A 27,510-nucleotide genomic window follows, 5' to 3' on the forward strand; every position below is an offset into this window, starting at 1 on the left:
TCCATCGTATCAAGTCGTGTAGAGGTTGAATCCTCCCTATCTTCTGCCCTTGTTCTCACTATGATCTGAGGAACATGCATTATAACTTTCACAGATAATATGCACATAAGTCACATACAAATGTACATTTCCATGTCATACCTGATGTGGATGCATTATAGATGCAACTTAAACCTTTTCTAGACTTTTTATTGCTCATATGGACTTGTGTGTGAGATATTAACTCGTACTCTGATACCACTCTCTCATGACCCGCACCCGCCCCTAAAAGTTTGGGTCATAACCAGCCAGCAATCTGTAGATTACCGAAGACCTCAAATGATCATACAGAATATTTATGCTAATGGGGCCATAAATAGAAATATATAATAAGGAGAAGTCCATTGAGTTGTGCCAATCATGAGCAAAATCATAGAGTTAACCACGTAATGCAATAATACATATACTTGCCCATCAAAATATATGACCCATAAGGAAATTGTAGATAGTGTTTACAATCCAAGACCATGAAAGCAAAAACATAATAAGGTCAAAGTGTGGTGTGAGTCAAGACAAAACTTCGTCTCGGAGGCACGACTCGATTGGGTCACAAAAAGGCTCCTGAAGCTGACTCTAGGGGTGTGCTCTATACTACTGATCACCTACATGTGAATACATAAAATTGGGTGAGCGAAGCTCAGTGAGTAATAATACAGTAAAGTACTGTAAGTAGATGATCATCAGGTTCTCACAATATCAATAATCATATAAACCAAATGGCCTTAGGCCCAAGAATATAACAAGCAGCCTCAGGCCCAATCATTTAACAAGCGGCCTCAGGCCCAATCATTTATCAAGTTGCCTCGAGCCCAATAATTTAACAAGCGGCCTCAGGCCCAATCATTTATCAAGCAGCCTCGGGCCCAATCATTTAACAAGCGGCCTCGGGCCCAATCATTTAGCACATGTCATATAATATCAATGAAGTTTCATCATTTCTGTAAGAAATAAATGTATTATTGATTGATATATGTTGTATTTACAATGAGTCCTATATATAGAAGATTAAAGGAGGTAAGTATGTAGTAGGTGGAGTAGTAGGTGGAGTAGGTGAAGTGGGTGGAGTAGGTGTAGTGGTAGGTTTTAACAGCCCCCCGCAAACTCAAGGGGGATAGGAACTAACCAACTTGAGTTTGGAGAGAGTAACAAAACAAGAAAATAATCTGAAAAATAAAAAATGGATAGGAGACACTGTATGGTCGTGTCAGACCGTTGTAGAAGACTGTATGGTTATGGCAGACCGATGTAGAAGACACTGGCTCGTGTCGGACCGATGTAGAAGACAGTTTATGGGGTCATGTCGGACCGTTGTAGAAGACTGTATGGTTATGGCAGACCGATGTAGAAGACACTGGCTCGTGTCGGACCGATGTAGAAGACAGTTTATGGGGTCATGTCGGACCGTTGTAGCAGACAATGTTGTGACAGTTGTTGTGACAGTTTACGGAGTCTTGCTGGACTCTTGTAGAAACTAACCGGAATCAATGTCGGGACAGTTTACAGAGTCTTGTCGGACCCATGAAGGAGCTAACCGGAATCAATGTCGGGACAGTTTACAGAGTCTTGTCGGACCCTTAAAAAGTCGCACCCTCAAAAGGTGTGCCCAATCTTTCAAAAGGCGTTCCATCAAAAGGCGTGCCCAATCCATAAAAAGGCGTGCCATCAAAAGGCGAGCCCAAGTCATAAAAAGATGTGCCGGACATGATGGCGAGGCGCGTCACCACATTGGCTTGCGCGTCCGTTTTGTCGTCTGGCGTCAAGTGGCGCGCGATGCGCGGATCGGCCCTGGCTATTTAAACCAAGGTTGAGGCGGAGGCTGTGCAAACCAGTCTGAAACCGCTGAACATTTTCATTTTGAAATATCTGAATATTTGCATGCTGAAACATCTGAACAATGGCCTCTTCTTCCCGTTCAGCTACCCAGAATATGGCCTCTTCGTCCCGTGGTCTGCTCACTCTCTTTCCCGACCTCAACGAGTCAACAAGAGAGATAACTGGTGCGGTGGCCAGTGAACCTCAACCAAGCGCCTCTGGTTTTGCTCCGTTGAACTTTTCGATACGGTCGGTGGAGCAAAAAATGGCGGTGCAAACTGATATTGAGGCCAATCAGTATACTTTGAAGTCATGTGTGGAAACCATGACTGCGGTCACAAACTTGTCGCATCGGCTGTAGAGTAGGAAAAATGAGGTGCAGCAGTTAAACGCCCAACTGGCTCTGCTCCAGCGCATGTATAAGGATGCGCGAGCAGAGATAAGTGTGCTAAAGGCAGAAAACAGGGAGCTGAAGCGGAAGGCCACCGTTATGTTCCGATTTGGAGGGCCGCCATATGCTGTAGTGGAGGAGTAGGGAGGAGGCAACTTGCTTGGTGGTCTAGGAAGCATGGAGGCTGGGCAGTCACGGGACAATCAAGAGAAAAGCAAGAAGAAGAGACCCGCAGCAGAGTAGAGAAGAAAAATCCCACTGTGGGTGCGGTTGTTTTGTTTTTTGTTTGTTTGTTTGTTTGTTTTTTTTTTTTTGATGTAAAATGGTGAGTGGGGTGAGTCCCGATATGAATAAAATGAGTTTGGTGTGCAGTCCGTCGGCGTCTGTTGTTTTTTTTTTTTTTTTTTTTTTTTTTGCAACTTTGAATATCAGAACAAAGAAAAAACAATGAAGAGTGTTTGGTTTGGAAGGGTAATCAAAATATATTTGGGGGTGTGTGTAAGGGTGGATAAAAAGGGTCAAAGAGCACATGGAGTCTGAGTGTGTGCATAATAAAAATAATAAAAGGAATGAGTGGAGAGTGGGTGTTATGTTTAAAGAAAAGAAGAGTGGTGGAATTGTTTTTTTTTTTTTTTTTTTAATAATAATAATAATAATAATATATTAATGGAAAGCATGTGCGCTGGTAGTGTGTGGTGGTGTAAAATGGATGAAAAGAAAAAATAAAGAAATAAAGGAAGAAAAGTAAAAATGGGTTTAAAAACACGAGAAAAAAAAAAAAGGGAAAAAGAGTGTTTTGGTGGGAGAGATGATGATGTTTTTTTTTTTATATATAATATAATATAATAAAATAAAAAGATATATATATATATATATATATAAAATAAAGAAAGTTGGCTTGCACAGCTTTACCTGATACGCAAGTTGGACGGTTGATTAAAAAAAAGGATTGTGGGTATGAAAAGAAAAGTGGAGGACAAAATAAAAGAAAGAGGTAAGGAATATTCTTTTCTGAATTCTCACGCTCGCAGGAAAAAGCAAATCTCGGAAAATCAATTCCTTCAAAATGTCATAGTTATACTTCTCTGTAAATTGTTCTGGAGGCACTTTTCAGCAGCTACGAAGAAGTCTTCAATTTCGGTTTCTGAAGGCATTTTGTCGGCCGTCAAGCTGCGGCCAGAATTTGCTTCCGACAGCCTCGCCGATGACTCCAGCTCCCCTGATTCTGCCTGAAGCTGGCTCGACGGTGGCATCTCGCTCCTTTCTCTGCAGTCGAATTCACACGTCGATGTTGAACTAAAAGTGGACTTTGGGCAGAGAGAGAGAGAGAAGTTTGGGTTGTAGCATGAGTGCTCCTCAGCTCCGGCGAGCACGACGACGGTGGTGGTGGTGCCATCGCCGGCCACGATGTCTGGAGATTTGGAGAGTTCGACGAGCATGGAAGGTGGGTCGAAGAAGAAGAGAAAACCAGTGAAATCAAGCGAAATGCCAACAATTTGCTGGTGAATGTTATGGATGGGGAGAAGAAAGTCCCGGTTGATCGATCAGTGGAAATCGGACGGAAATTGGAGGATCTTTCACTGAGTGGTGGGAAAGGAGGCCGTGGAAGATCGTCTCGGAAGTGCGATAAGGTTTCTGGAAAGTTCCATAGCCAGAAACTGCAGAAGCCAAGAGATTCAAACTTGGTATGGGTTAGAAAAGGTGAATCTTCTGGTGTCAGTGTTGCTTTGAGATCAGGTGTGGTGGTGAAGGCTGGAGAAAGCCAGAAGAAACCAGTACAGATGTGGCAGAAGGGATGAAGTTCATGAACGACCATGGTGTTGCATACAAAGATCTGAACACAGAGGATCTTGTTGGAAGATGCAGCGGAGTGAAGGTATGCGTAGAGGTCCAGCGGGCAGCCAAGGCGAGGCTGCCGCCCGCCGGTGAAGCGGAATTACTAGGTTCTCAACCTTGCTCTGATACCATGTAAGAAATAGATGTATTATTGATTGATATATGTTGTATTTACAATGAGTCCTATATATAGAAGATTAAAGGAGGTAAGTATGTAGTAGGTGGAGTAGGTGAAGTGGGTGGAGTAGGTGTAGTGGTAGGTTTTAACAATTTCTAATCAATTCATAATGTTGGCACCAATCACCGTTCATGGTTCAAGATAGGCAACAAAGAGCATAAGTGTACCATATTACTACTCACAGTGCATTTGGTCTTGCGGCGTTGTCTCCGACACACGACCTACACAAAACATGTCACATACACATTCGATAAATCATTTGTTTCAATTCGTATACTTTTTTTTAAAATTTCTCTCAAGTGTTCTATGCTAATCTTCTCTACATATAATTACGTACAAAATATGTACCAAAGATGTACTTTAAACGGCCCTAAATGTTCACGACTTAAATTAATGTTTCCTACAATAATTTCATATGTTTTTCATTGAACATATCATGTTTAATTATTTAAGATTTAAGGAAATAGCAAGAAGCGAAAGGAAACTAAATTAGGGTAGGAAATGGCATGAAACGGTTAAAAGAATGTAAACAGCCTTCACTAATTTGAGCATATCTATTTGTGTACTTAGAATTTAGATATGACATTACCACCATTAGAAACTAGACTTCGAGGGCTTGAATTTAGGCTCAAGAATCGCTTAAAACGGAATCCGGATGAAGGAGATATGTCTTTTTGAAGTTAGGCTGAAACAGGGGTTCCGCACGTGCAGAAGTCTTCACCGCTTGTGCGGCCCAAATCCGCTCAAGCCGAAACACTAGCCGCTCAAGCACCCAAGGAGCAGAATGAAAACCTCTTTTTTTTCTTCATGTTCCGCTTGTGCGTTGCCGGTGGCCGCTCGTGCGATTTGGGCAAAATCAGACAGTCCGAAAATGGTTCAAAGATGCAAACTTCCTAAACTTATTTCCAAGCCCAAATTTATGTAAAAACAACTCAAAAACATGCTATATAAGTATGATACAAGTGTAATTCCACATGAAACATATCAACCTTGCATCAACAACAAATTCATGGACTCATCTCTTTCCCATATTCATACATTACATAAACAAATTCAAAATACATGATCCATGAGCAATCTTTCAACAAATTTTGTTTTCATGAATTATCTAGGGTTTGTTTCATGAGTCAATCACAAGAGTGAACTTAAATCAAACAAAGATGGAGAGATTAGGGTTCAATTTCATGCCTTTAGCTCAAGCCACCACACAACTCAAAACCCTAGCTCAAAATTCATAATTTCTTCATGACTTCAAGACAAAGATGAGTTAGAGACAAAGATTGTAAGTAATTCAACATACCTTAATCCAATTCTAAGGTTTGCCCCTTGATTTCTTTCAAATCCCTAGCTTTCTCCTCTTTCTCTCTCTCTCTCTCTCTCTCTATCTCACACTTTGAGCTCTCTTTCAACAAAATGAAGAACAAAAGGCTAAATATATACACTTAACTCAAACATCTTAACCTATTCATTACAAATCATAATTTTTCAAAATCTCACCAAAGGCTCTAAAAATCATGCCAAACACAGGTATGAAGTCAGTTTTGGTTTATTGCGTCTTTAATTTATATATTGCAACAGATATTCCTACATTCAACAGATATAATCCCAAATTCATATAATTCATATACTTAAACTTGCAAATTCATATCAAACACATAAACATAGGTATAATTAAGCATAATACGGGTTGGGCTATTACATTTCTAGCCCAAAGCCTTGGCCAGTTTGTGTAACACCATGTCCCACATCGGAAGTTTGCATGGGTGATCTTGGGCATATAAAGCACCACTACCTTGTTACTAAGTAACTTGAACTTAAGCTTTTAGGTATTGTTGGTCAACCCACAAATTACTTGGGCCAGCAAGTACTGGGGCATTGCAAATGGGAGAGTTTGTAACACCCTATCCCAAATCGGAAGTTTGCATGGTGATCTTGGACATATATGGCATGTTTGATTGGAAGGATTAAAGCATGGGATTGGGATTATTAATCCGTGGGCCCAATTATCCTATGTTTGTTTTGACATTTTGGTTTAGGATTATTAATCCAATGGATAATTAATCCAACAAATTTGTAGGATTATTAGTAATGGGGTAGGGGTGGGATAGTTAATACCACACTAATTTAATAGGATTATTAATACCTCACTATTAATGTTGTGAATCAAACATGACCATAAAGTATCACTACCTTGCTACTAAGTAACTTGGACTTAAGCTTTTGGGTATTGTTGGTCAACCCACAACTAACTTAGGCTAGCAACTAGTGATGATACCAATTAATCAAGTTTAACCTTTCAGAATCTTTAATCTTTTTGGCTGAATTACGTGGTATCACCACAGGTGGGTCTAAAGACAAGGACACCTGCCCCACTTTCTCACGTGCAGGCACACCCCTAGCCCCTACCACATCTTGTAACAGATTGTCACTACGGACGATAGAAGCACCCTCCGCCACTAGAAGGTTCACAGAGGGCTCTCAGTTGGCCGTCGACGAGTATCATCACCACATTTAACATTCCAATAATTCGACGGCGAGCAGAATTATGAATAACCCCCGAAGTTCTAGCCCTTTCGATTCACATTGAAGGTCCATATCGGAAATTAACCCCTTTTTCTCTAGAAACAAACTTACACGAGAGGTTGTCATGCCCAATTTGCCCGCAATCGTAACAAAACTCAGATAGTTTCTCGTATTTATACAAGACACGAACATCATCAATTTCAACCCTAGGAGCCCCTCATCGATGAAGGATGAATCCTTGAAGCAGAGGTTTAGCAACATCAACATCAACTCTAAGACGAAGGAAACTACGTTCCAATAGAAGTCCCTCCGATCGAGCCTTAACTTCAATCAATCTCCCAATTCGATTACCTATCGTTTCCCCATGGCTTTTAGTCATCTTGTCTACCGGTAATCCATGGACTTGGACCAAACAAGGACACCAACGAAATTCAAGCTCCGACGTTGCCCTTCTTGTTTGAAGCAGCTGAAGAACTAGATGACTCCCCATAACAGACCAAGGGGCCTTTGATAAGACCCTTTGACGATCTTCAAGGTCTGTGAACTAGAAAATAAATACATTATCACCCCAACGCGATATTACTAACTTTGCTCTCACCTTCCAAGCTCCCTGAATAATGTTAGTAACCACCTGCTTGTTCAAAGTCTTGGGAGCTAGAATCTTTTCGACCAAACACAAACTTGAGACATCCTTACACTCATCAGAAGCCTTAGCAAGCTCAAAGGAATCCAGAGAAATCAAATGCCCAAAGCCAGAGGGAACACCCACGAAAACACAGAAGAAGAATGGATAGAGTGGAGGATCACAAAGGCCCTAATAAAGATAGAAAAGAAACCAGGGTTACAAGAGCTCAAAGATTACACCTACGAGAACAAAGAATCCGAAAGGATAGGGAGGAAACAACACACAAGCCCTAAAAAACTGAGAGAGAACAGAGCTACAGGAGCTCAGAAATTACCCACCGGGAGACTACCTCTCATTTTAGAGAGAGAAGCTCTCATTTTAGAGAGAGAATGTAGCTGGATATTGAATTACTCTAATTATTTTATCAAATTTTTATCAAAATTTTTTTAAAAATTATCTTCTTATCCCAAATTTATCTTTTTATCAAATTTGATGAAAAAAAATCATCTCTAATACTTCATCTTTTTTTTTTAATTTTATTTTTTTTATATATATTTTTTTGTATCAAATTCAAATTTGATGAATTTTCAATTTAATTTAAAAAAAATGACTCCCTTAATTTGATGACCATTTGATGAAATCATCTCAAATCCTTTTATCAAATGGTCATCAAATTAAGGGAGTCATTTTTTTTCAAATGAAGGATTGAAGATGCCCTTAGTTTGTTTTGCGATTCTTTATTTATAGGAGTATTATGTACATAATGTCACATGGTTATTTCAGTTCTATCTAATAATTAATTTTCCTTGTTAGAGATGTTCTTATTGGCACAATGAGTTTGTTTGGTGCAATTTGAAAGTTGATAATTAAAAACAAAAGTTAAAAGTATATTTTTCTCAACTTTCAGAAGGTCAGATTTTTTTAAAACTTAGGGCCTATTTTGGAAAAGCGACATTTTGGCCAAACAATTACTATAAAAAAAGTCAACTATTCTCTTTACGTTTTTATACGTTTTTTCATAAAAAATTTAAAAATTACTAAAAAAGATAATTCTCAAAACAACCCTTTAAATTATTTATGCTTAAAATTATATCAAACAATTTAATACAAACTCTCAAATTAAAAAAAAAAATAAAATTATAAACAATTATAAGAGTTACACCAAACTATCTTGAGTACACGACCCTCATATAGGGTTCTTTTTTAATCTGTCAAATATCACTTGGGTATCATCCTTTTCCTTTTCCTTGTTATTTATTTATTTATTTTGCCAATGTCATTGTACCTCAATCCGTTTTATAGGTATATAAAAGCTATACTAAAGCAAAATTGTCCTGGAATTTGAAAACATAATATATTCTCATTTCTATCTTCCTTGCCTTTTCATGTTCATCTAAGTGAGGCCTGTTTGGTTGCTAAGAAAATGGAGAGAAAGAAAATAAAGTAAAATTATAGGAGACGCGGATTAAAATTAAGAAAATGTGTGAACTATCTTTTGTTTCATTTTTTAGATATTTTGTTTTCATTTTAGCTTACATGTTGAGTGACCTCCTAAATGAAAACAATGAAATGTTCTGAGATACATTATTCATTTTCGTTGATGAACCCAATGATGTGTTTGGATTTTGGATTTGCACAGAGTAAAGTCATTAAAAAAGAGAGAGAGAGAGAGAGAGAGAAGCTCTTAAGTTCTATTTGTTTGGGTGAAAAATATTTTATGTATTTTTTGTATTTGGTATAATGGAAAACAAAAGTTAACAGAAACATTTTCTATAGTTAATAGAAAACAAACTTATATGGGTAGAAAATGTTTTCCACTTTTAAAAGAAGGAAAACATTTTTCAGACTAAAATTTTATCAATCTTACCTTACTATCACCGCCACTCTCATCTTCACCACCACACCACCATCACCACGGCCACTATCACCGTCACTGCCGCATTACCACCATGCTATCGCCTCCACCTCTACCTTTATTTCACCACTATCACTACCAAATATAGAAAAATAATTTAAAAATATTTTCCGCCCAAACAAATGAATATCTCTCTTTTCCTTTTTCTTTTACTTTTCATTTTTCTCTATAAATTTAAGATCCAAACATAATTTAAAAGTAGATTTTAGTTGTGTTTTCAATTTTATCAATTTTTGACACCAAGGAGAAATTTTCAAAAAGCCACGCCAAACAAGACCAATTCTTTGAAGATTGTGTGAAGCATAGAGCAATGTTACAAATACTACACATTCAACGAGCCAGTCAATATACTACTAACATTCAACTGGAAGACAAACCTTTCACACCATTAGACTAAATGTACAATCAAGTTATGCAAAGTTGAAGTGGATTCATACATCACGACCCAATTCTATACTTGATTGGGATTTCTGAAACATGAAAAGTATATTCTATAAAGTTTGGTAAAAAGTTTGACATATTACTTTGTATGACGGGTTGTGTGTATTGTTATCTTAGCATAAGATTATTTGTCCCGTTTCTTATATCATATTCTATCTCATATTTTTTTAATTATTGATTTCGGTGATGTTCTAATATAAGATAAGTATAGGACAAAGATGGAACAGAGAGTGGGATAGATAATCAATACTTCGGGTCGATCTCATCTACCATCAATTTGATTTGAGCAATAAGTTGTGAAGTAACATTTTGATTGTTCAATATTATTTCTTCAATTGTAAACATGGGTATGCTTTTAGATTTACATACTTCTTTTCCTAATATATATATAGATATTTATATTTTTTTTTGAATTTTTTGTCTTTAGTATTACTGGGATTAATTTTTCCTTGTCCCTTGTGGCAATGGCATTGTTATGTCACAAAATAATCTTTACTATCTATTTGTGTGCGAGTTTCATGCGGGATTCACACAAATTGGTGGTACAAATTGCTTGGGGATGTTATCACAACACATTGGGAATCATTTTTGAGGTTAATTGCACCAAGATCCTCAATTATTAGTAAATATCATTTTACCTCTCTCTTATTTAAGAACTTGTTACGTATTGACTTCTTCAACTATAAAAACTGTACAAATACACCTCTTTTGGGAGGGGCTACAAGGGATAAATGTGATAAATTTTTATGGTTGATGGGTCAAAATATATAAATTTATAAATAAGAGGGTAAATTAATATTCACTAATAGTTAAAGAAGTTTGATATAATTAATCCTAATTTTCGAAAGCGATGGTTTCAAATAACCATTTTGTCATTGAAAAGCATGTTGGCAGGTAGGAGACCAAAAAAAAAAAAAAATTTAGTCACCCAGACATATGGAGAAAATAAATGTAATAATTAAATGAGAATTAAGTTTAACAAGACACCTTAATGAGTACTGAGAAAATTAATGGGAAGAAAATTCATAGAAGAATATAATTCAAACATTTATAATGTGGAACAAGAAATGCTTCATTCCACATGTTTGACTTGTTAGTTATAATGAATTTTAAATTGTGTTTCGTTTGGCAAGTGTCCCTTTTAGTTAAAAAGTCAAAAAATTATTAAAAAAATTAAAAAGTCAACAAATCATATCAAAAAGTCAAAGATTCCCTTTTCTTTTTATTTTTTGCACATTTTTTCGTAAAAGGCTAAAAAATCATCCCAAACATTTAGTTTTTTTTAGATCACATTTTAGTCAAAAAATTACTAAAAAAGTCTGTTCAAATTTGATTATTTATCTTTTGAATTGATCTCAATAAACTTTAATTGAGTTAATAATGAGTCAAATTTAAGAAATTTGATTTTTTATAATACAGTCCAATAATATCAAGATTGACTTGAAACTTATTGAGTTTAAATTGTATTAATGAAAGTCGAGTTTTAATAATTTGATTCATTTTAAAACTCTAATACCAGTTACTTTTACAATGTGTACACAATGTAATTATTATTTAATTTAATTTTTTTTTGCAATTTTAAGGGTTCAATTACCATTTCCTCCACCTAAAAAACACATGATGGGTGCAACACACAACCACCTCCCCCCCCCCAAAATAAAAAAAATAAAGGTGTTGACAAGAAATGAGGCAGAAAGTAATGTAATAATTAAATGAGAATTAGGTCTAACAAGACATAGGCACAAAGAAATTTGGTAGAGAAAAAAAAAATATAGAAGAATATAAAATTCAAACATTTATAATGTGTCACAAGAAATGTTTGATTCCACATGTTTTGAAATGTTTTATTATTTCCCATCGTTTTCCATTCACCCACAAATTTGTCTTCCACGAATCTTGAAATGTTTTACATATTTTGTTTACGCGTATTTGTCACTTTTAGGTAATGGGAACATTTGAATTTGGAAAACACTTTTCCCAAAAAACACACAAAAAAAGTCATTCATACATGGTGGTGTTTGACAAGTTTTTTTCCTAGTTTTTTTTTTGATTTTTTTCACTAAAAGATAAAATTTTTACAAAATCAAAAAAAATAAGTCCAAACAAAATATCACATCCAATCTCATAATCATTTTACTTTTTCTCTCACAAACATCACATCCAACCACAAAAAAATCCAACTATCTTCCCAAACACTAAAATTTTTTTCTCCAATAATATCCTACAACTAAAAAAACCTACATAAAAACCTATTTCCCAAACACCCACATAGCAAGTTTAATATGTAGACTCTAATGTAACTGAAGCTATGTTTGGTTATGGCTTTTTAGTTAAAAAAATACAAAAAAAAAAAATTAATTACATAAATTAATAAGATAAAATGTCACATCCAAACCATAATCATTACATTTTTTCTTTTACAAAAATAAAAAAAAACCGAAAACAAAAACCAAACGAAGCTAAAATAGATAAAAAGCCAAGAAACCAAACTATTTTAGCTCTTCACAAACGAAGATTGAGTTTAATTCTATCTCATATCATTATATTTTTTTTATGAACCTAGGGTTGGATCTTAGGTTATCTAACTCATTGATGAGTCTCTCTATCCCGGATCTGTTTTTATTATTTAGTTCATCTCTATATCACGTGTTATAAGACTGCATATACAGGCGAGTATAAGAGACTTGTATCATTACAATAAATCACTCTTGATTCATATAGTTTAAAAGTATTTTCACTTATTGGCAATTAAGTTTGGGTTCGATGCCTATGAAGAGGTTTGCGGTTCAAGTCTTGTTCATTTGATCGATTTGACCAATTTCTTAATAGTTTAAGCAATTGATGATCCAAATTTAACAACTTAGATGCAAATCGGTGCTCCAAAATAACTGAATAATTTTAAAATCCAAGTAACCAAAACTTCCTTCAAAAAGTTCAGACAAACAATTCAAAAAGCATAAGATCAGCTTTCAAACAAGAAACAATAGCAGGGTTGGTTTTGAAATTATAAAATTTAATAATTTAATCTTGCAAAAGTACCTATAACAGAATATGTATAACTATAAACAAAAACACAAAAATTGAGTCCTACTTCAATAGGTAGTTATTTTTTCTACTTCTAGCTGAAACTGCTGTGTATCAAAACAAATTTCTCCTAGAAACTATGTTAAAGATTGATTCTGATATTACCCAACAGATGATAGAGGCTGCAAGTTGTTTGATTCGCGAGAAAATGCTGCAACCAAACTTTCCATCGTGATCTGTTCGGATCCTTGAGACTTTATCACAAATGTATGAAACACAGTGTGATTCCCTGTGGCAACTTTTGACTCGACAACAGTGATTTTCGCTTCTTCAAATGCTTGGATGACCCTTGAAACCGGGTGGGTATCCAAAGGGCAGCTAACTCTAACAACAACTTCATCGTGAGTAGTTTGGATTTCGATGTTATGAACTTGGTTTTGATTTTCTGAATTTGGGTTGGCTTCCAAATCCAGTGATTCTCTTGATGGTTTCCCCAGATTTTCCGTCTCTGATTCCATGACCTTGAGCTTCTTCTCAAGCTCAGTGATGTAAGCTATGGCGTCTCCTAACAGTGAGGCTTTGTCCATCTTTGAGATATTGGGTACAACTGCTCGCAATGCATAGAACCTTTGGTTCAGCTTCTCTCGCCGCTGCCTCTCTGCCTCCACATGATTTAGCGGTTCTTCTCTTCCATTTGCGGGTTTTCGTCCCCGTTTCCGAGGCTTTTTTTCGTCAGCCAGGACTGCCAGCTCGTCCTTGACAGAAGCCTCAATATCTGAATGCTCGGACTCAACACTAACTGGACCAGGAATCACACAAGGCCGTGAAGTGGTGCCTCCTGTAAAATCAATTTGCATCCGTGCTGCCTTTTGAGGCTGGTAATGGTTAAGCTGAAACTCATCCCTAACAGCATTGACGAGCTCGTGCAGATTGTTTGCCGGCTTCACACTATGGAATTGTGTCCAACCCGGACCATGTAGTCCACTTTGAGTGTTTGGGAATGGAAGCCGATTCCCATTTGTGTATGCTTCCTGTGGCCTCTCCTCACCCTTTCTAAAAGCAAGTTTTTCCCTAGTTTGGGAACGACCTGAGTTCAAATTCTGTCCAAAAATCTTTGCAATCCCATTTGGTCGCTCTCCAACACCTAAATTGGAAAAATGGGCATGTTCATCTTTCTTCTCGCTCACAACTGGAACTGGAACGACTGCCATTGGGTTGGCCTTGACAGTTGATGAAAAAGATGATCTTACTGACAGCACCAACTCTAAGCTTTCGGGTATGGATCTCACTGAACCTAATTCAAATACCCCAAATTCAGTTGGGATCAAAACAATGGTTCGGATACCAGCAGACTTTGCGAGGAACGATCTAACACAATATTCAGATGACAATTTCAACACGTCCGAGAGCCAAACGTGCTTCCCGGACACAAAACATTTCCCCGGACCGCCTTCCCCGCTAGGGAATGAAAAATACATTGATGCTAGAAAGAACATTTCGATATCAGTCACTCTGTCCAATCCAAATGCATAACTATCCTCATCAGATCCCCCAAACAATGTATGAAGTTTCTGAAGTACCCTCTTCCTCATCGTCTGTTGGGTCTCGTCCTCAAGCCGAAAATTGAGATATCGGGTAACTGCAGATTCCTCCCCTTCTTTTGGCTCCCTACAAGACCCATCCCCCCATCCTAAAACCAAATCACCATCTTTGGACTGCGAAATTTGCCAGAAAATCGCGTAGTTCCAACTAAAATAGGCGCTTGGGCGATCCACCAGATTGGAAAGCTTGTTCTGCAAATTCTCACCACTCCCCACCGCCATCAACGAGCATTCGGCCGAGACGGAGCTCGACATCAAGTAATCGAAAGCCTTAGTGCCCAAAACAGCAGCCACCATAGCTCTATCATCATCACTCCAAACCAAACCCCCCATACCCACCTCTAGTTTCATCTCTAACCACCAAAACCACAACAATTACCCAGTTGAAATCTATGCCCAAACTAACAAAAACAACAACAACCCACAAGCCAAAAACACTTTATATCAATACCTAGTTGAAATCAATGTCCAAAACAACTATAAGAACAATATTTTTTCCCCCACAAATTCAAATCTGAAACTGTACAACTTCTGAACAAAAAAGTCAAAAATACATCTTCATTTTCAGTACCTTGTGGTTCATAGCTTTGTTTTTCAGATCTCACGAGCTCTGAATCTAAGTTAACATCTACTAAGAACGAAAACCCAAATGAAAATAAACTGAAATAAATGTATTAATGGATATGGAAAACACAGAAATGGTAGAGCGTACACACCGGTATTGGCGGTTGAGGAGCAAGGTAACAACTTCTTGGTACAGAAAATTTTCCCGGAAAGTGACAATTTAATGGTGAAGTAATTTTCCCGGAAAACAAACTATGGGTGGTTTGAGAAACAAAAACGGGAGCTTTTCTGTTTCAAGCGAAGTGAGGTTTCGAGAGAGGGAGAGGGAGAGGGAAAGAGGAGGGGGTTGCTCTCTAAATCCTAACTGCACGTGGAAACTGTGTAAGTGGGTTTAGAGTTAGAAGTAATCATGGTTAAGTTAAAAAAAAAAGATCTTGATGGTTAGAGTCTTGGAGACTTTTTTGGGGGGTTGAGAAGTAGTCAGCAAAGATTTTGTGTAGTTTGTTTAATAAAGTTCAAAATATTCACCCCTCTAAAAAAAAAAAAAAAAAGAAAAGAAAAAAAAAAAAAAAAAGGTCAAACTATTCATGTGTTCATATAGAATATCTATATTGAATAAAAAAGAAAGAAAGAGATATCTAGATTCGCCCCAGCTAGGCACAAATTGAAGTGGTGTGGTTGGATTTGGCGATTCTATTTTAGGGTTTGTTTTAATGATTTGAATAATTAATTTTATAAGATGTATTAAGTAGATTAATAATGTAAACAATTAAGTTAATATCACATCAGTTATTATACGATCAGATCACATATTTTGTTTTTTAAAATAGATATAATTCATTTTATAAATAATAATTTTTAACCATGAAAAAAAATTAAATTGACTTTTAAGAATTCAACCAATCAAAAATTGTCATGATGGGAGGGAGACTTGTACTACACAATTACTTAAAATTCTAATATTGTATTTAGCTCAGATCACATACTTTGTGTTTTAAAATAAATGTAATTCATTATATAAATAATAATTTTTAATCGTGACAATTATCAATAACAGTTATTGGACGAAATGTGAAAAAAAATTAAAATGACTTTTAAGAATTCAGCCAATCAAAAATTGTCACGATCGGAGGGAGACTTGTACTACACAATTATTTAAAACTCTAATACTATATTCGATTAGGGGATTTGATAATGGATTTGAAAAGATAAATGAAAAATAAAAAACACAGGTGCAATGTGAATAAAAAATATTTACATTTTACCTAATTTCACATCTTTTCTCTTTTCTTTTCTTTTCTAAATCTCTTCCTAAATGCTCTAATCAAACACAGTGTGAAGGAGGCATAGATGACAACCAACTCATTTTCTTTTGTTCTGATTGCTAGAGGATATATCAAATTGTTTGAAGATAGATCACAAGATCCGATCTATACTCTTAATTTTGGAGTGATAAATCTTTCACTGGAGCCTAAAATAGGATGGATTGCATTGAAATAATCTCCCAAGTTTCTAATAAGCTGTTCTGAAACGCTTCCCATACGTTGGGAAGGGATGGGTTGGATTTTGAAAAGCTTCCGACATGTTTTGAGCAAAAAATGATGGCCATGTATATTGAAAGGGCCTTGTTTGGTTTGATTTCTTAAAAATTATTTTCAAATTGATTTTTATTTGTTTTTGATGAATTTTTTTATTTTATTTATATGACTAATGAATTATTAATAAAACTATAATTAAATATTATATAAATTAAAATTTTAAAAAATGAACTTACATGTAGGTTCTAATATATGGATTTATTGTTCAATAAGTTCTATAATAATTAATGACATTTTTTATCAAACATTATTGAAAAACGTCATTAATTTTTAATTTTCAGTGACAGTTTGAAAATTGTTACAAAAATGTCATTAATTATAAGTTTTAGCGACAGTTTAAAAAAATAGTTACAACAATTTGAAAAATTCGTCATAGAGAAAAGCCACTAATTATCAATTTTTAGCGACATGTGCAAAAAATTGTCACAAAAAATTATTTTCAGCGACAATTTTATTAGGACTTGTTTGCAATAGGATTTGATGGGAATTAAGTCCAACTATTAGGACCTATTGATAATTTATCCTTTAAAAAAGCTCAACATAATTTTATTAAAAATTGTAGAACTTATGAAAAGACAGCATAATTTACTCAAATTACAATAAGAGCATCTACATCAGGTTGGATATTATGGCTTTAGGATAAAATTTGCTTAGCAAGGTACAAAATCACTCCTCTATCAGTCTCACTACACCAAAATTAAGTGCTTGTTTGACATACACTAAAAAAGTATACTTTTTTGCATACATGCACTTATTTAGGTCATATCAATCAACATCTATCAATATCTCCTCTTTACTTTTCTATCCACTTTCTCTACTTTTCAACATTTTTTTTAATAAAAACTTAAAATTTGACATTGCTACAGTAAATTGCTATATGTAGCGATGCACTGTTTATAGGTTATATAATAGTTTATCATTTATTCTTAAGAGTCACCGGACATCCTATTGGTCATCTAGTTGAACATCCTGTCAGATAATTAGCTGCTACATTAGTTTTAATTTTTTAATTTTAAATATGAAATATAATATTTTATCATTTATTACATGATATCTGGCCAGATATCCTGCCGGATGACTAGCTGTGCACCATTATTATTATTTAGGAATATGACAACTTTTCCTAGAACCTTTTAAAAGCTATTTTAGACAGAATTATTTACATAATCTAGAAAATTATAAAAATAAATAGTTTATAAAATTAAATTTTAAAATAAAGAGTCTGATGAAAATATACATATAAAAAATATTAAATAAAAAAAAACTTTTAATTATAATTTAACTTAAAATTTATTGAACCTAAATAAATGCTATTGCAAATAATAAATTATGACAACTGTCAATCTTATTTGTCACTACTCGTCATGTAATTTTTAACAATTAGTACAACAACAGTGCCTAAGAAATTTGACCAATGGGTCCCAAAGAAAAATAAACAAGGTTAGTGGGTAACTTGACATGATTAAGCAAAAAGATTTGAGTATGCTACATTCTTTCATGATGACGTTAAAAGAGTGAAGCAAAAAGAAATACTAGGAAACCAACCTACCAAATTTTAAAGTCCGAGGTTTTATAGTATGATGGAGCATGAGAGACAATTTTAGAACTATTAGCATGTAATACAAGACGACTCATGGTCCCTAATTGAGTGGAATCTAAGGCAAGATATAAAATGACACCTTGGACTTAATTTTATTCAGCTTCTTTTAAATTTGAGAGAATTTGAGAAGGTCATGAGACTTATAAGTTCTATTTAAATGATTTAAATGATTTATTTTGTAAGACTTTTTTGCTGTGTTTGGTTGGGGAGTTTGGGGAGGAATTTGGAAAAGGAAAGGGAAAAGGTGTGTGAAACTAGGTGAAATGTAAGTATATTTTATTTACATTTCACCTAACTTTTCCCTTTCCCTTTCCAAAACCCTTTCCTTTTCCAAATCCCTCCTCAAATCCTCCAACCAAACACAGCGTTTGTGTATATTATTTATGAAAAAAAATTTGGTCGATTTAATAATCATAATATTTTTATTTCATTATATTTATTTCTAGAAAAATGAATGGTTTCCTTTCAAAAATATACTTGTCATTCATTTTTTTTAAAAGCAAACACGATAAATAAAAAAATTATGATTATTGCAACGACTTAATTTTTTCATAGATAATATATTACGGAAGACCTTACAAAATGAACAGCTCATATCATAGAAATGGAACCCGTGATGGGCTTCACGATATTCTCAAATTCATATTTAAACATGAGATAAGCCAAACACTTCTTAAATTTTATTTTTGGTTCATTAGGGTTGTGTTTTGATCATCAATTGAAGAAGAGATTTACAAAGAGAAACAAAATATTGAAATATAAGGGTTTTTTTTTTTCCATCTATTTTTTTTTTTCTCTACCATCAAATTTATGATCTAAACATAACAGAGAATGAAAGGAGAGAATTAAATTCATGATCTTCAATTGCAGAACACTAGCTATGGCTACAAAGTTAACTCCAACGAATTTTTGTATGCCCAAAATGTGTATATTGTTCATATACTCAAAAAGTATGTGAATAAAAACAAATTCTTAACCCCAGTGGTAATGCAATACTTAGGGATTGTTTAGGATTACCTAAATAAGTGTGCTTTTTGTCTTTTTACGAAAAGATGTGCAGAAAAGTAGAGAGGTGATGTGATGAAAAAAAGATAAAAAGATGAATTATTTTTGGATTGCCAAACTTGGCCTTAATCTTGCAAATGATGTTTAAGATATATACTTTTAGGTTGTATTTGGAATAATGATTTGAATAGAAATTTATGAAAGAAAAAGAAAAAGAGAGGGAAAAGTGACAAAATTTAACTTATAGTTCACTAATTTTTCCTTATCTTCCACAATTTCCTCTCAAATTCTTAAACCAAACGCAATCTATGGAAATGAATTTGCGACCTTGTATATATATAAAGCTATGTTTGGATAACATAAATCAAACAGCATAAATTAAAATCCCGTAATAAGATTTATGCTCCAATGCAGATTAAGTATTTGATTTTATAAGAATTTCCATCGGAATATTGTAAATATTTTGGGCCCATCAACTTATTTTACATTTTTCTAAACATTGTAAGATTCATGATGTAAGAAAATTACAAAATATTAGCTATAAACAGATTACAAAATACTAGCCAAATGCTAAAGTGATTCCTCTGGCTAAAAACTAAAATCTAATTTATTTTCGTCTATTTTGAATTTTTAATTTTCAGTTAACTTTTTTTAGTTTACTTTTTAGGATTTTAAAAATTAAAAAATTGAGTCAACTAAAAAAAAATCTGCTATAGACAAAAAAAAAAAAAGAGAAAAAGTTCAGTTTATTAAAAAAATCTTTAAAAAATTGGTTTATTTGTCTTTTTTGAACTTTTAGCATCATTTAATTGAAAATGAAAAAAAATATGTATTTGATCCATAAATTTAAATTTAAATTTCTTTTAAACAAAAGTCCACACGCTAAATTATTAAATCCATAAGGACATTGTTATTTCTTTTCTCTCGTTTTCTTTTTCTTCTTTGCTCTACAAAATAATGTTATATATATATCAATTAATGTACTAACTAATATATTAGCAGATGATGCGACATAATTTTAGAAGTTTTGAATATTTATAATTTATATAATATATAGGGTCAATAATAATGGCATAACATTAATTGGTACACTAGTGTGTACATTAATTAGTATATGTAGCACCACTGATTTCTGATTCCAGGCACTCTCCCTCTCTCTCGATCAGGGCCGGCCCTGAGATTTGTGGGGCCTAAGGCGCACTATGAAAATGGGGCCCCTCTAATATATTTTTTTTTAATAAAAAATTTATGCACAAAATGATAAGTATCCACAAATTTTTTATTTAAGTATACTTGAACATATAATCATTAAAATTATAAACTAAAATTTACTTTCATATATTAGGATAGGAAGAAATCAGTACAATGACTCAAAAACATTAAAAACTGGTTTTGTTGCTTTATAGTTTAGCAATATCCAGCTTACAGTTAACCCAACGATCACTTAAATACTACTCTTCTTGCATTTTTAGCTGCAAAATTACTAATTAAGTTTGTATAATCTAATTTATCTACCAAATCCTTTTCAATAGACAATATAGCTAATCCATTCAATCTTTCTTGTGACATTGTTGATCGAAAGTAGGATTTGATCAATTTTAACTTTGAAAAACTTCTTTCTCTAGAGGCAATGGTAACTGGAATAGTCAACAATATTCTATACGCAATCCAAACATTTGGAAAACAACCATCCATCAATTTCAAATAATTCATCACCTCAATTGGCCTATTGATTTCTTTTGACAAAATTTCTTTGAAGACTTTCAACTCAGAAAATAAATCTCTCCCATCAACATCCATAAGCCCATCATGTTTCAAAAAGTCTTCAAGATTAGCACAATAAGTCTTCAAGCACTCATCATTGGTAGAATTTAACTTCTTCAAATCAAACAAAAATCTAAAAGTTTCTTCATATATTTGAAATTATTCAAATCTACTCTTAAGTGAAGAAAGAGCTTGATCTATTATATATATGAAATAATTAACTCTAAAGGATTCTTCAGCTGATTGTGCAACCTCTTCACTAACATTCTCATCAAAATGTTTCTTTCCACGAATGACACGCCTTTCACGAAATGTAGCTTCAATCTCCATTTCAATTGCGACTTCTTTAGCTTCAATCATGGCCTCCAAAAATCCAGTTTATACTTTTCAAGAAATGTAATGAGTCATTTTAATTGATGTATAGCAACATCAATATGCATGTCTTCAGCTTGAAATGTCATGCTAACAGAATTAACAGCAAACAACAGATTGTGCCAAATAATCATGCCAAGTAAAAACTCAAAGTTCTCAATTTCAGATGTAACTAAGGATTCAGCTTCACACTTTGTATTGGGCTCATTAGCTTCTTTTTCCAACTGAATTAAAGCATCTCTAATTTGTGGAGCTTGGTACCGTATAGCTTTAACACTTTCAATACGACTTTCCCAACGAGTTTGTGATAATGGCTTAAGTGTGAGACCTTCCACATTATCTTTGAAAATTTTCCATCTCTTTGTAGAAGATGAAAACAACACATATATGCGTTGTACCTCTCTAAAGAAATAGATAGCTTTGGAACAAGAGGTAGCCATATCACAAAGGGCAAGATTAAGACTATGACACCCGCATGGCGTGTAGAATGCTCTTGGATTTATTTCAAGTACTCTTTTTTGTACACCTTTGTGTCTCCCTTTCATATTAGAGCCATTATCATATCCTCGCCCTCTTATATCACCAATATCAAGTTGGAGTGTGTGCAATGCCTCTCTAAGTACATTAAAAAGTCCCAACCTCGATGTATCATCCACTTTCAAAAATTCTAAAAAGAATTCTTCTACCTTTACCGGACTGGTTGAAACATCTACACATCTTATCACAAGAGACATTTGTTCTTCATGACTAACATCTGGAGTACAATCAAGAATATTTGAAAAATATTTTGCTTCTTTGATTCTTGCCACAATCGTACTCTTGATCTCACTCGCTAACATCTGTATCAATTCATTTTGGATTTTGTGGCCAAGATAATGGTAATGAATTTCACTCCTTTGAATACGTTGAATGTGCTCTTGCATTACTAGATCAAATTTAGCAAGCATTTCAATTAAGCTTAAAAAGATTCCATTTCTTTCTTGATAAATCTTCTCATTGTCTCCACGAAAAGCTAAATTATTTTTAGCAAGAGTGATCACAATAGCAATTATCCTTAGTAACACTTGTCTCCAGTGTTCCCTCTCTTTGTTGATTTGTTCTTGAACACTTCTATCAATTGTTTCATTCTTCTTCAATCTACTTTCCAATTCAATCCATTTGCTCATGCATATAAAGTGCTCATTACTAGTTTCATGACTTCTAAGCCTGTTGCCCATATTCTTCCAATCTTTCAATCCATTAGTAGCCAAATGAATATTGTTCCCATCTTGCTTAAACAACTTGCAACAAAAGCAAAACACTTTGTCTGAAGCATCTAAATATACTAGCCACTTCCTATCCTGCGTCTCTTCATTTTGTAACTGCCGCATGTAAAATGTAGAAGAAAAATGCCTATCTTTGTCATCTAGGGGAAAATTCACACCATTACCTCTTATAGGACCTCTTTCAACTAGTAAATTCCTTAAATTTTGATCAATCCTGTCCCAATTACTAGGGTCATAAATGTTTAGAGGTCCACATTCAACATTGACATCTTCACTTTCACTAGATTCTACATTTCCCAAATCTTCATTCTCATTCTCATTCTCATTCATATGTTCACTAGGTTGTTCAATCACCAAATCATCATTCTTATTATTGTTCACACAATGAGTAGGTTCTTCAATTACCAAATCTTCATCATCATTGTCATTTGAACCTAAAATATCTACTTGTTTCTTGGTACCAAAATATTTATCAAGTGCTCCCAACTGAGATTGAATTAATTGTTCTACTTTCATCCTCTTCTTTCTCTTTTCTTTTCCAGAACTATACTTCCTAGGAAACATGGCTATAATCACAAACACTTCAATCCACAAAAACACTTCAATCCATAAATCACAATCCACTGATCTGATAGCAAATAAATTATAAAAAAATAATTTAATGAAACAAAATTAGGGCAAACAAATTATTCAATTAAAACTGATAAATACCTAGGTAAAAAAATTAGGGCTAAATTATTTATTCCACTAAAATCTAATGGATAAAGAAGGTAATAAAAAAATTAGGGCAAATTAATTATTCCACTAATTGATAGAGAAAGAATATAAAAAAAAAATTAGGGCAACTTTATTTAATAAAATCTGATAGTGAGAGAGAGGACTTACATGAGAGAGAGTGTGTGTGAGAGAGAGTGAATCGCTAGAGGAGGAGTGTGTGAAAGAGGGAGAGTGAGTCGCTTACAATGTGCTATGCTATGCTCTCTGTCTGCCTGCCTTCAAGTTGGTGTACATAAAAGTCTTTCATTTCATTTCATCACTTCGTTTCGTTAAAGAGAGATGGAAAACAGAAGCACTCACCACACTAGCAGTGCACTGGACATGTATTGTATATTGTATTTCTATGTATGCTTTGGGTTGGGCCCAAACACATTTTCAGTTTTTATTTATTTTTTTATTTATATATTTTCATTTTAATAAATATGGGCCAAACATATTTATAAATAAATGTGGGCTAAATTATACATGGGCCCAATAAAACATTTGGGGCCCTTTAAATTGATCTTAAAACCAAAAAGAAAAGAAAAAAAAAAGGTTGGGCCTATAACAAATTTTTAAATTTGGGGGCCCTATTTTTGGGCCAAAATTTGGGGCCTAAGGCACAAGCCTTACCTGCCTTAGGGCAGGGCTGGCCCTACTCTCGATCGAAATGATGGTTAATGCAACACCTCCTCCTTTGTTGTCCGCTATTGACCCTGCCATCGCCACCGCTATCTTTCCTTCTTGATTTCATTGCTGTTGTTGTCTTTTTCTTCTTCTTCTCCACCATCGTCGCCGCTGCCGTAGTTAGTAGCGATGGTAGATATGCCCAGATCTGGTAGTTTGTTTACGGCTGCCGATGATGATGGTTCGATTCCTTGAAAACCAACCTGGCCGGTCTACCACCTTCCTGATCTTGTCATTATTGTTGTCTCTTCAACCCATCATCTCCTTTCAACCGCTTCAAGTCCACTGACCTCCTCATTTTCCCCATAACCCTCACATCCATTGTACCACCTCCACTATCGTCTTCACTATCTTCGTACCATTCTCGGACAATAGAGATGACGTTGACGATGCATCGGGCTTTTGGCTTTGGATTTGTCGAGGTTGTGGTAGATTCGAGATGGAAGAGGTTTCCAGCGACGACGGAAATGAGTTTCACCTTAATAATTCAATTGAATCCAAAGCGGGGGAAGTGAGAGAGTTTGTGAAATCAACTTGTGCAAATAAAAATTTGTAATAGATAAAATAGACGCAGTAAATTTCAACGAATAAAAAAAATAAGTTCAGTAAATTTCAATAGATAAAAAAAAAAATAGATTTGATGAATTACAATAGATAAGAAAAAATTTAAATAGATAAGCCTTAGTTTCGTTTTCTTGCTAGGCTATATAATCACAAAAGATAAAAAAAAAGCTACAAAATCACAAAAGACAAAAAAGTTACAAAATTACTAAACTAATCCACATAAAATCAAAAAGTCAAAAAAGCATAATTTCCAAGTAGAGGGCAATTTTGTCATTTCAAAGTCAAAAAGTCAAAAAAGACAAATAAGAATATCAAACAGTCAAAAAAGTTTCAGACTAAAAAAGTCAAAAAAGTCAAGAAACTAACTAAAAAAACCAAAACCAAATAACCCCTAAATTTAAAAAATTAAATAGATAAAGAAAAATCGAATAGATAAGTTAAAATATAAATTTCAATAGATAGATGGTAATATTTTTTAGTGTCTGACAAATGTCTATTCCCAGCAGAACCGTTATGAATTTATTACTAATTTTTTCTAAAAAATTTGATACAATATTTTTAAAAATACTAAAAAATTAAAATTATCAAGAAGAAATCTGAAAAGAAAAGAAAGTAGAAATTGTGAAGGCCAACTAAAGCCGGGCAAAATGCCGCTTTGGCTACAAAAATAATTGGATAAATTACACTTTACACATTTTATTAGAGCATTCTTATCATATTATCCAAATTTGATCTTAAAATATTAGTAAAAAATTTATTCTTTATTTTAAGAATTATTTTTTAGGTAAACTATCAATAGGTTTTAATAGTTGGACTTAATTCTCATCAAGTCCTATTAAAAATAAATCTTGATAAAATTGTCGCTAAAAATTTTTTTTTTGACAATTTTTTACATATGTTGCAAAAAAAGGACAATTAGTGATTTTTTTGGTCATAATTTTTATAAATTGTCGCCAAAACTTACAATTAGTGACTTTTTTTATGACAAAATTTTCTCATAGAACCTATTAGACAAGAAGTTCACTTATTAGGATTTACACGTAAGTACCCCTTACTTTTTCATATACTTCCCTCAACAAACTTCCTATTCTTTCAAAATTCTATTAAAATAATATTTTTAATTATTTTTATAATTAAATATTTTTTTAATAATAAAATAATAAAAACAAATGAGCACAACAACATAGCAGAAGTAGCAGCAGGGGAAAGCAAAGGGGTGGTCGTCCCGGTGGTCGACCAGTCAGAGGATCGGGTGGTCGACCAGTCAGAGGATAGGGCGGTCGACCGATCAAGCTAATTTTGGACATTTTTCTTCTTTAGCTCCAGGACTCTCACGGGACATTCGGAGGGATGCTCGGGGGACGTCCGAGAGACATTCTTTGCGCCCATAAAATAAGAATTTATCAGATATGAGAGAGCTATAGTGACTCCCTACAAATAGAGAGTCACTGTAGCAATACTTACATTTGGGGGGTTGGATAGGGGAACTGCTGGGGATGTATTTTGATTGAAAAACTCTGTATTTTGAGTAAGGAGGTAATATAAGGGAAGAGATGGGGGTGCTCTAATTGGCCATTTTTTATTTTGATTTTAAATTTTTTTTTTTCACTTTGATATTTTATATTTTAAATTTTTTTCAATTTACTTCTAATGTTAACTTATATCTAAAATTAGATGAAAAATGACATATTGATAGTCACATGATATAAAACTATTTTATTATATATAACTCACACCTCTTACACAAATTTAAATTCTAATATAATAATATATATATTTTTATATTATGTAATAGTTATCGTGATATTTTTTTGTTTAATTTTTAACAAAAATTAATTTTAAGAGTAAATTGAAAAAAGTTAAAATATGAAAGGTTAGAGCTAAAAAAAAAAAAAAAAAAATTAAATGTTAAAGTAAAAATGTTGACAAACATAAAGCAGTCAAAATAATTTTAAAAGCGTCGCGAAAGTTTTTAGCTATTTTACTTAGATCATAAAATAAAATAAAATAAATTCACCTAAATTTGAATGGCCCAACAAAATTCGATGAATATTAAGAATTAATTGGTAGTTGATGTGGTAAATTATTTAAAGGGAGATTGATCACATATTTTGGATTTGTAATCTATATAATTTTATATTTTTTTTTGTGATTCATTTAATTATTTTAGATATGTAATGACTCATTTACCTGCCATATTAGAGTGTCACATTTGAAAAAAGTATACTAAAGAGTTTTTCAGTGTTACATTATACCCGTTACGTTAGAATGTCACATTTGTAAAAAGTACATTGAAGAGTTTTTAATTTTTTTACAGTGTCACATCATACCCACCACGTTGGAGTGTTACATGTTACATTTGGAAAAAGTATACTAAGGAGTTTTTAATTTTTTTTAGAGTGTCACATCATACCAGCTACGTTGTCACGTTTGGAAAAAGTACACTAAGGAGTTTTTAATTTTTTGTAGAGGGTCACATCATACCGCCACGTTATCACGTTTGAAAAAAGTGCACTAACAAATTATTAATTTTTTTGAAGTGTTACATCATACTCGTTACGTTGTCACATTTGAAAAAAGTATATTAATGAGTTTTTAATTTTTTTTAGAGTGTTACATCATACTCGTTACATTGTCATATTTGAGAAAAATACACTAAGAATTTTTTTTTTGGAGTAAAAGTTTTGGAGTGTCATATCATACCTGTCACGTTGTCATTTTTAGAAAAAGTACATTAAAGAATTTTTAATTTTTTTGAAGTGTCATATTGTTGGAGTGTCACATTAATATGTGTCACATTGGAGTATTGCATCATATTTGTCACATTAATAAAAAGATATAGTTGTCTAAAACACTACCAAAATAAAAAGAGCAACGATTCATACCACTAAATTTGGAGCTTTAACAATAGCACTAGTGATGTGGCATGGAACCCAAGAAAAAAAAAAAC

General features: G+C 33.7%; 1 protein-coding gene and 1 pseudogene across 2 annotated transcripts; both read right to left on the bottom strand.

The window, feature by feature from the left end:
• Window positions 1-12,752: 12,752 nt before the first annotated feature.
• Window positions 12,753-15,268, bottom strand: LOC114276462 (transcription factor MTB1). 2 transcript variants are annotated; one of them, XM_028218249.2, is made up of 3 exons: window positions 15,102-15,261; window positions 14,957-15,013; window positions 12,753-14,786 (listed from the first exon to the last, which is right to left on the bottom strand). In XM_028218249.2, exon 3 carries the CDS (start codon window positions 14,734-14,736, stop codon window positions 12,946-12,948), a length of 1,791 nt encoding a protein of 596 aa, XP_028074050.2. In that variant the 5' UTR covers window positions 14,737-14,786; window positions 14,957-15,013; window positions 15,102-15,261; the 3' UTR covers window positions 12,753-12,945. The 2 variants fall into 2 exon arrangements, with proteins under 2 accessions (XP_028074050.2, XP_028074051.2); XM_028218250.2 differs by lacking the exon at window positions 14,957-15,013 and having other exon boundaries at window positions 15,102-15,268.
• A 5,323-nt stretch (window positions 15,269-20,591) lies between these two features.
• On the bottom strand, window positions 20,592-24,318 carry LOC114276451 (uncharacterized; annotated as a pseudogene).
• Between the last annotated feature and the right edge of the window lie 3,192 nt (window positions 24,319-27,510).

Source organism: Camellia sinensis, chromosome 5, assembly GCF_055761805.1.
Source record: "Camellia sinensis isolate YWXY chromosome 5, ASM5576180v1, whole genome shotgun sequence".
NCBI lineage: Eukaryota > Viridiplantae > Streptophyta > Magnoliopsida > Ericales > Theaceae > Camellia > Camellia sinensis.

Bases quoted from the DNA above. Each gene is read 5' to 3' on its own strand.
- LOC114276462 (XM_028218250.2), bottom strand. From the start codon at position 14,736: ATGAAACTAGAGGTGGGTATGGGGGGTTTGGTTTGGAGTGATGATGAT.